Source organism: Molothrus aeneus, chromosome 1 (assembly GCF_037042795.1).
Source record: "Molothrus aeneus isolate 106 chromosome 1, BPBGC_Maene_1.0, whole genome shotgun sequence".
Classification (NCBI taxonomy): Eukaryota; Metazoa; Chordata; class Aves; order Passeriformes; family Icteridae; genus Molothrus; species Molothrus aeneus.
This window is the reverse complement of record NC_089646.1, coordinates 1,071,592-1,080,709: the sequence shown is the minus strand read 5'-3', so window position 1 is coordinate 1,080,709 and position 9,118 is coordinate 1,071,592. Positions and strand designations below refer to the sequence as shown.

The 9,118-nt window shown below is 58.1% G+C and overlaps 2 protein-coding genes across 2 annotated transcripts; one reads left to right on the top strand and one right to left on the bottom strand.

The window, feature by feature from the left end:
- Positions 1-1,599, top strand: CAMP (cathelicidin antimicrobial peptide). Its single transcript, XM_066552616.1, has 4 exons — positions 1-174; positions 722-829; positions 911-994; positions 1,489-1,599. The coding sequence occupies exons 1-4, from the start codon at positions 1-3 to the stop codon at positions 1,597-1,599; spliced, it is 477 nt and encodes a 158-aa protein (XP_066408713.1).
- A 1,180-nt stretch (positions 1,600-2,779) lies between these two features.
- Positions 2,780-3,742, bottom strand: LOC136556280 (cathelicidin-B1-like). The gene is made up of 4 exons (XM_066549392.1): positions 3,506-3,742; positions 3,195-3,299; positions 3,015-3,098; positions 2,780-2,908 (listed from the first exon to the last, which is right to left on the bottom strand). Exons 1-4 carry the CDS (start codon positions 3,740-3,742, stop codon positions 2,780-2,782), a joined length of 555 nt encoding a protein of 184 aa, XP_066405489.1.
- Between the last annotated feature and the right edge of the window lie 5,376 nt (positions 3,743-9,118).

Below are 9,118 nucleotides of genomic sequence, written 5' to 3'. Positions count from 1 at the left end.
ATGCCGAGCCCGTGGGTGCTGGTGCTGGCGGTGCTGGGGGGGGCCTGCGCCCTCCCCGCCCCGGCGCCCCTCTCCTACACCGAGGCGCTGGCGCAGGCCGTGGATTCCTACAACCGGCAGCCCGAGGTGCAGAACGCCTTCAGGCTGCTCAGCGCGGAGCCCGAGCCCGGCCCGGTGAGTGCCCCCCACGGGTGACACCCCCACCGCACTCGTGGTGCCCGATCGGGGCTGCCCATCCCGACTCTGAGCCTGCCCCGGTGAGTGTCCCCCACCCGGGACCCCCTGTTTGTGACCAGGACCCCAATTCCTGTCCCCCCACTCGTGGTATTCCATTCGGGGTGCACAGTGCCGACCCATGAGTGAGTGCCCCCCATCCGGGACCCCCCATTTGTGACCCCCTCAGGACCCCAATTCCTGTCCCCCCACTCGCGGTACCCCACTCGGGGTGCACAGTGTCGACCCATGAGTGAGTGCCCCCCATCCGGAACCCATTTGTGACCATGACCCCAATTCCTGTCCCCCCAATCACAGTACCCCACTCGTAAGTGCCCCCCACTCGTGACCCCCCGTTTGTCACACACAGGGGTGATCCCCCCCTTGTCACCGCTCAGCGCTGGCCCTGAGCCCACACCAGTGACTGTCACCCCACTGGTGATCCCTCCTAGTGCCACCCCAGTTGCTGACCCCTCTCCTGTCACCTGCCACCCACGCGTGTCCCCAGGGCGTGGAGCTGAGCTCGCTGCGGAGATTCAACTTCAGCATGATGGAGACGGAGTGCGCCGCCAGCGCCCGCACCAACACCGACGACTGCGACTTCAAGGAGAATGGGGTGAGGAGGAGGAGGAGGAGCGGGAGGAAGGGGGCACGGGGGCCAGCTGCCATCCCCAGGTGACACCGCGTGTCCCCCCAGGCCATCAAGGAGTGCTCGGGGCCGGTGCAATTCCGGCAGGACTCGCCCGAGATCGACCTGAACTGCTTCGACGCCTCCTCCGACGTGAGTGGGGGGAGCCGGGGGTGGCAGGGGAGGATCCCTGAGGGTCCCTGAGGGTCCCTCCCTGCCCCACATCCCCCAAAAGGGACACCCCGGGGGCTCTGCTCCCCCGTGGTGGCTCCAGAGGAGGGTGGGGGTCCTGGGTGGGAGGTTTTAGGTGCAGAGTCCCATGGGTGGGGTCCTGAGTTTGAGTGTGGGGTGCAGGGCCCCAGGTGGGGCATCCTGGGGGGGGTCTGGGCTTGGGGACGTGGGTGGGGTCCCAAGTGTTGGATTCTGGATATGGGGTGCCAAGTGTCCCAGGTGTGGGGTCGCTGGTGCAGGGACACGAGTGGGGTCTCTGGTGCGGGGTCCTGGGTGGGATCCTGCGGATTGGGGTCTCTGGTGCGGGGTCCTGGGTGGGTTTCCAGCTGCAGAGGGCCCTGGGTGGGGTCGCGGCTGTGCTCCCAAGGAGGATTCCCACACCCCCGCACCCCCTGACCCCCCCATCCCTCCGGCAGCCGGTTCTGATCCAGCGCGGCCGCTTCGGGCGCTTCCTGAGGAAGGTTCGGCGCTTCCGACCCAGGGTCAATTTCAACGTCCACCTGAGGGGCTCCGTGGGGCTGGGCTGAGCAATAATAAAGGAGCCACCGGGAGTGGCCGTGGGGGCACCGCGTCCTCCTGTCTCTGTCACACGGGGAAACTGAGGCACGGCTGGGACACGGGGCTGCTCCGTCCTCAAGGGGACGTGGGGTCGGACTGGGGACAGGGATGGGTTCGCTCTGGGGAGCCCCCAGGACCCCACCCAAAAAAGGGGCCACCGTCAGCCCCAGGGTGTCACTGTCCCCATAGTCATTGTCCCCGTGGTGGCATTGTCCCCACTGCATCTTGTCCCCCCCCCAAACCAGCAGCGATGGCAAAGGGAGGCGGGGGGGACACAGGGGACACTGTGAGCCCTCCAGGGAGCTGCAGGGGAGGGGCTGGGGTGGTTCAGGTCCCGAGGGGACCCCCATGGTGGCTTGGGACAGGGACATTGTGGGTGCAGATTTGGGGGCTCGGGGACCCCTGTGCCCCAAAAGCGGCTGGAGCAGCGTCATGGCTGCAGCCCCCTGGGCGTGTCCCTCCTGTCCCCCCGATATTCCTGTGGGTCTGTACCCCACAAACACCTACAGGCTCCAGGGGACCCCCAAGGTGTCCTGGGGACAGGGAAGGACAATCCCAGGGCTCCAAGTCCCTGCAGGGGGCGGTGCCAGGAGGAGACCCCGGTGGTGCCCGTGTTGCGCCCATTTTGGGGGAGCTGCTCCTGCTCCCCCGGGACCTTCTGTCACCAGCACCGTCCCCATCCTCGTGTCCCCCTTGTGGTGACAATGGCAGGGAACGGCACGGCAGGGCCGGGAGGCAGCTGGAGATGGGGAGGGGCTGTCGGGGGTCCTGAGGAGGCAGCACCGGCAGGGGGGTCCCTTTGCCTCTCCACGGCCTTGGAGTGGTGGGGGGACCCCAGAGAGCGCCCCCCACTCGTGACACCCCTCATTCATGACCCCCAGGGTGTTCCCAGCTCTCACAGCTCCTTGGCTGGGCATGGGGGGATTTGGGGGTCCAGGAGAGCTCGGGGGTCCCCCATTGGGACGCTCAGGGTGACACCAGGAGTGATGCAGGGACCTTTATTGGCAGTGAAGCACCTGGGGAGGGGACACGGGGAGGGGACACAGGGTGGGGACACAGGGAGGGGGCACAGGGAGGGGACACAGGGTGGGGACATAAGGTGGGGACACAGAGAGGGGACACAGGGAGGGGGCACAGCAGTGTCACCCTTCAGGTTTTGGGTGCCTTGAGGTTGAGCCTGTCCCGGATCCAGATCCGACCGCACTGGAAGAAGCCCCGGAAGCGCTGCTTGACCTTGCCAAAGAAATCCTTGATCTTGGATTTCCAGACTTGGCCAAACTGGGAAAACAAAGAGCAGGGTCAGACTTGGAGGGAGGGATGAGGAAGGGACCTGGGGGACCCCCAGCAGATGGGGGGACACGGAGCCATTCCAGGCCCTTCTCACCACGGCCGGCGCCTTCTCGCAGGAGAGCTCCACCGTGGGCTGCTGCCCCTCCAGGAACACAGAGCCCTGGCACCAGGTCACCGCCTGTGGGGCACAGAGGGGACACAGGAGAGCCCAACCCCCTCGTGCCTCAGTTTCCCCACTGGACAATCCCCAGTTCCCACGGGGACAGAGCCTCACCCCGAGCCAGCGGCTCTTGCAGTTGCTGGTGGCCATTCCCGGTGTCCTGCATGTGGTTTCCTCCAGGGTGAAGCTCAGCTCCTGCCGGCTCTGCAGGTCCGAGGGCTGGGAAAAGGGACAGGATCTATCAGGGATCCACCTCCCCCCAGTGCCCAGCCCCACAACGGGCCAGAACCTGCCCCAAGAATCCGGCCTGGAATGGGTCAGGCTCAGCCCCTCAGGGCTCAGCCCCAAAACGGGGCAGATCCACCCTGGATCCAGCAATGCCCAGCCCTGGAGCTTCCCCTGGGAAGGGAGAGCTCAGCACTCACCCAGCCGGGCCGGGGCTGAGCCTCCCGCAGCCGCAGCACGTAGGGACTGACAGCCCTGGCGTTGAGCAGCTCCACGGCCGCCGCCACCACGTCCCCGTAGCTCAGGGACCGCGGTGGGGACGAGGACAGCGCGGTTCCATCCTGTCCCAGCGTGGCTCCGCGTGGACCTGGTGTGGAGGCTCCAGCCAGCGCCAGCAGCAGCAGCAGCAGCGGTGGCAGCGCTCGGCTCGGCCCCATGGCGCTCCTGGATCCTGGATCCTGGATCCTGCTCCCCAGCGCTTTTATGGGAGCTGCCCTGGGCGTCCCAGGGGCTGGCACAGAGGGACGTTCCAGGGGGATGAATCTGGCCAGGAGCCCAGCCCAGCCCGCTGCAGTGCCCAGGGCCGTGGGGAGGGGTGTGGCGGTCATCGTCGGTCAGCAGGGACACAGGGGTTGGGGTCCCCCTGCCATGTGTGACCTGGGGTGACAGCAAGGACAGGAACAGGGGTGACACACATGGCCTGCCAGATTAAGCTCTTTTCTGACACAGAGATGGGGCAACTGAGAGGTGTTTTAAAAATTTTTATTCTGTTTTCAGTCTCATGTGAAGGGTAAGACAATACAGATGTTATAATTCACGCCATCACAATCAAAAACCAACTATTTCCTAATTACAACACATTATAAGTGTTTCTTGACCTATCAGGTTTTGCTACACCATGCTGTAAATGTTTTAAAGCCAATCATCAAAAATGACGTTTTAATCTTTCATGGTTTTATTTCTCCAAAGTATCCAGTCTCATTTGCAAGGCCATCCTTTAAAACTTGCTCCTAGTTCCATTTCTCTCCCTCAGCAATGTCTGTCCTATTCCGTGGCATTTCTAAGTCAGCATTTCTTGTCTCAGTTTACGTACAGATGCACACACTGTGAGCGTCCTGTCAGAATTTGAGAATTCTCCACAAATCCACTTCCCACATTGGCCATGGATGGTCCAGAGCGTGGTGGGGATGAAAGGTCTGAGCCAGGTGAGGGTCGGGATCTTGTCCCAGGGAACAGGGACAGGACAAGGGGAAACAGCCTCAGGCTGGGACAGGGGAGGTTCAGGTTGGATATTGGGAAAATTCCTTCCCCAAAAAGTCTGTCCAGCCCTGGCACAGCTGCCCTGGGCAGTGCTGGAGTCCCCACTGGTGAAGGGATTTAAAATCCCTGTGGATGTGGCACTTGGGGACACGGTCAGTGGTGGCCTTGGCAGTGCTGGGGACGATTGGGGTATTTTTGGTCTCTAAGGACTTTTCCCCTTGGTTCTCTGCAGACAGACGGGGTTTTCCAGCCCGGGGGTGATTTATGGCCTGTCCCCTCTGCAAACAGGGGAGCAGGAAGCTCGGGAGGACACCCAGGATCCTGCCCTGAGAGTGACCCTCGGCTCGGGCCCCCCTGGAGCCACCCAGCAGTGGAAAACATCCTCATAAATCATACGGGGACAGCGACACCGAGGGCTGGCACCTGGAAGTCCCCAGGGAGGGACAGTGTCAGTCACAGCCCTGCAGCAAACCCCACCTGACCCCGGAACATTCCAGGTGCAGCCAGCTCCAACCTTCCATGGAGAAAGGTGGGATCATCCTGCGCCACATCCAGGCTCAGCTCCAGGGATGGGGATCCAACACATCCCTAAGGATTGATTGGTCTCGCTGCTTCCCTTCAAGTCTTTCCCAATTCCTTCCAAACTGTGCCCCGTTCCTTAAAAATTCCCTTAAATTCTGTAATTCCTTCCAAATTCTTCCCCGTTCCTTCCCAGATTCCCTCCAAATTCTTCAATTCCTTCTGAATTTCCTCCAAAATCCTCCCAGCTCCTTCCAAACTCCTCACCTATTCCCTTTTCCCCATGAATCCCACTTAGGATTTAGCAGCAAGAGAAAGAGTTTCAAAATAGATGTAAAATATTTAAATTTCATTTTTAGCTGCCCGTGCCAGCCCTGAGCAGGCACCAAAAAGCCACAAAATCCTTGGGAATAAAAAAGGGAAAACTGAGTGAGTTTTCCTTGGGAAGTTGTGATTCCCAGGACATCCCCCGCCTCTGACAGGGACAGTAAATCCCACCCAGAACCAAACCCCGAGCCCTGAGCTGGGGAAATTCCCTGCTCATAAATCTGACTCGAGGTTTATTTGCCCTTCCCAGGACTGAGCTGTCCCTCCTCATTCCAGAACAGCCCTGGGTTTGTCTGGGAGCCGCTCCCACAGGCAGACCCTGCTCCGACCTGGGCTCTGGAAGGTTCCCAGTCCCAGGCAGGAGCTGGGACTGGATGGGATTTAAGGTCCTTCCAGCCCAGCAGGTCTGGGATGCTGGGATATGGAAGGAAGGGCACAGCTGGTCCGTCATGGAATCATCCTGGAGTGCTTGGGTTGGAATGGAGCACAAATCCCATTGCACACGACTCCTGCCATGGGCAGGGACACATCCCACTGCTCCAAGCCCCAGTGTCCAACCTGGCCATGGACACTGCCAGGGATCCAGGGGCAGTGTGAAAAACACCAATCACTCGGGGTTTTTTAAAATTTTAAAAGTTTAATAGTAATAAAATGATTGTAAAAATAGTGATACAGTTAGAGCAATAATAATTTGGACAATTTGAATTAGGACAACATGAGACAATAGAGACAAAGAGTTACGGACAGTCCCGGTACCTTTTTCTGGGCAGGACGAGCCCAAAAGACCCCAAAAAAGGACACCCATTAACAAAGGGTTAACCTTTAAAAACAACAGCCTGTTGCATATTCATACACCTCATCCATGATGCATAAATTCCATTCAAACCCAGGATTCTGTCTGGTCATCAGCAACTTCTTCCTCTGAACCCTAACAGCACCTTCGCCTTCGAGGTGGGAAGAAGTTTGTTTCTTCTGATAAGAGGGCAATAAATTCTTTTTCTCTGAAAGATTTAGGTGTCCTGCGGCTGCTATCTCACTGGGAGACCTTTCTTTAAAAAAAGAATCTTACATAGCACAGTTTCTATTTTAACTTTTTTTAATAACCTAAAACTATACTTAACACACTACTTAAGAGATTTATTATAGCATTACTTCCTAACCCACAACACATATAATATTCATTTTAATATTTGTGAAAAGCCAATCATAAAATACACATTTTTCACAGGCAGCCACAGCTGCTCTGGGAATTCCATCCCAGCCAGGAATTCCCAATTCCCAATCTCCCATCCATCCCTGCCCTCTGGCACTGGGAGCCATTCCCCGTGTCCTGTCCCTCCATGCCTTGTCCCCAGCCCCTCTCCAGCTCTCCTGGAGCCCCTCCAGGCCCTGCCAGGGGCTCTGAGCTCTCCCTGGAGCTTCTCCTCTCCAGGGGAACATTCCCAGCTCTCCCAGCCTGGCTCCAGCCCTGCAGCAGCTCCGGGCCTCCTCTGGATCTCTCCGTGTCCCTGCCCGGTCCCTGTTTCCCGATCCGGGCCCGTCCCCGGTTTCCACGGCAACGGCACCGCCCTGATCATCATGGCAACCCCGCGGAGGGGGCGTGGTTACGTCGGTCAATGCGCGCTGGCGCTTCCGCGTTAGGCCACGCCCCGTCGTAGCCTCGCGCCTTGACCCGGAAGTGGCGCGTTCCCGCTCTCACTGGGCGCCGCCATGTTGGGAGGCCGCACATCATCCGGGCAGCCAGGAGGGCGCTGTGATTGGCGGAGCGCGGCACGTGACGTGCAGCTCGCACCGCGATTGGGCGGCGGTGCCGCCGCTTCCGCGCGGTGCGGGTCGGGGGTCCTGGGGGGAACCCGGGATGGGGGAAGGTAACGGGGAGCCCCGGCCCTCAAAACACAGCGGGACACAGCGGCTCCCGAGACATTTCACCGGCTTTATTGGCTTTAAAGTCCCGTTTCACTGTCCGCCAGCACTGAAAGGCAGGAATGTCCTTACAGGAATTGCAGAGTCATGGAATTGCTGAGATTAACAAAGCCTCAGAGATGACCGAGTCCAAGCCCAGCACTGCCCCGTGTCCCCAAGTGCCACCTCCACAGGGCTTTTCAGTCCCTCCAGGGATGGGGACTCCATCCTGCCCTGGGCAGCTGGGCCAGGGCTCAATAGCCCCTTCCAAGAGGAACATTCCCAATATCCACCTGAACCTGCCCCTGGGGCTGTTCCCTCTTGTCCTGTTCCCTGGGAACAGAGCCCAACCCCTCCTGGCTCCAACCTTCCTCCTTCCAGGGAATTGCAGGAGCCAGAAGGTGCCCCCTGAGCCTCCTCTTCTCCAGGGTGAGCCCCTCCAGCTCCCTCAGAAGGATTTGGGATCTAGGAGGAGAATGCTGAAAGCCCCAAAGTCAGCACCCCCCAGCTGTCAGGAACATCCCGCTGCCAAAACCAGCAGCAGCCACGGCAGGAGCATCCCAAATTCAGGCATCCCAGATTTTCCCCAGGCCACCCCCAGCTCCATGGAGAACTGGGAAAGGGAATGGATCCACGGTGCTCTGTTTGTTTGAATTTGTTGGAGCTTCCTTCTGTCCCCATAACAGCACCTGGCCCCTGGAAGGGCATTGGAGAATGTGGCAGAAATCACCTTTTCCTTGTCATTATCCAATTCCAGAGGTTCCAAAAGCTGCTGGGAATTCAGGCCAGGCTGGATTTCCCAGGAAAATGCTTCCACACGACTGCAAATAAACCTTCCTTTGTCCTTCCCCATATCCACCCCTCCACCCAACCCAACCCAACTCTCCCTGGGACAACTTGAGACTGTTTCCCCTCATCCTGTCCTTTTTCCTTGGGAGTGTTGGCAACTACACAGTGTTTAAAATGTATTTTATTTCTCTAGTCAGGCTCAGTTTATCTTTGCCTTAGAGAAGGGAATTAGAAGAATATTTTTTGAGGGTATTGTTCCCATCTGTGAGGCCTGATAAATTTAACATCTCAACAAACAGGGAATAGCCCAAAAGACACCCAAAAAGATAACAACCATCAGGAAGCATTGAAGAACATCTACCCCAGACCCCTGGGGCTGGAAAAGGCTGATAAAGATATTTGTCAGGGCCTAATAAACATCAGAGACAAAAAAATCCCAGTCCAATAAGAAATCAAATTCTGAGAACTCTGCAATTTGGAACCAATGAGCATTGAATCAATGGATTTCTGTGGGTTTTAGACTGGATAAAGTTTGGGGAAAATTGAGTAAAATTCACCTGCCATGGGATGATTTTCTCTGCATGCCAGGGCCACATGTGGGTGAAATAATTTCTGTTGCACATCCCAGCCAGAAACAAGGCAGTGCCTTGTCTAACACCAAAAACGTTGTTGAAGGGTTTTTGTTTTTCCCATCGTTTTGGTGACAGGAGCACAGCCCAACCCCTGGCTGGTTTTTAGAGATGGATTTAACATCCCTTCCAACCCAAGCCATTCCAGGATTTCAGGATCCCATGCTCACTTTTCCTTCTTTCCTCCTTTGAGCCACACAAACCCTCCCCTTTCCCACTGCTTTTCTCCAAAGCCTCTCAATCAATCCAAGTTCAGGGCAGGCCCCACATTCCCAGTTTCCTCTCCCCCAATCCACCTCTGCCACGTTTCTCCTCCCTAACCCCCTGGAACTGGGAGGGATTGAGTGCTGTGCCTCAGTGAATCCAATCCCAGTTTCCCCCCGGGAG

Bases quoted from the DNA above. Each gene is read 5' to 3' on its own strand.
- CAMP (XM_066552616.1), top strand. From the start codon at position 1: ATGCCGAGCCCGTGGGTGCTGGTGCTGGCGGTGCTGGGGGGGGCCTGC. The intron at 830-910 runs GTGAGGAGGAGG...GTGTCCCCCCAG, and splicing joins GCGACTTCAAGGAGAATGGG to GCCATCAAGGAGTGCTCGGG. The intron at 995-1,488 runs GTGAGTGGGGGG...TCCCTCCGGCAG, and splicing joins GCTTCGACGCCTCCTCCGAC to CCGGTTCTGATCCAGCGCGG.
- LOC136556280 (XM_066549392.1), bottom strand. From the start codon at position 3,742: ATGGGGCCGAGCCGAGCGCTGCCACCGCTGCTGCTGCTGCTGCTGGCG. The intron at 3,300-3,505 runs GTGAGTGCTGAG...CCCTTTTCCCAG, and splicing joins CTCAGCCCCGGCCCGGCTGG to CCCTCGGACCTGCAGAGCCG. The intron at 2,909-3,014 runs GTGAGAAGGGCC...TTGTTTTCCCAG, and splicing joins GCGAGAAGGCGCCGGCCGTG to TTTGGCCAAGTCTGGAAATC.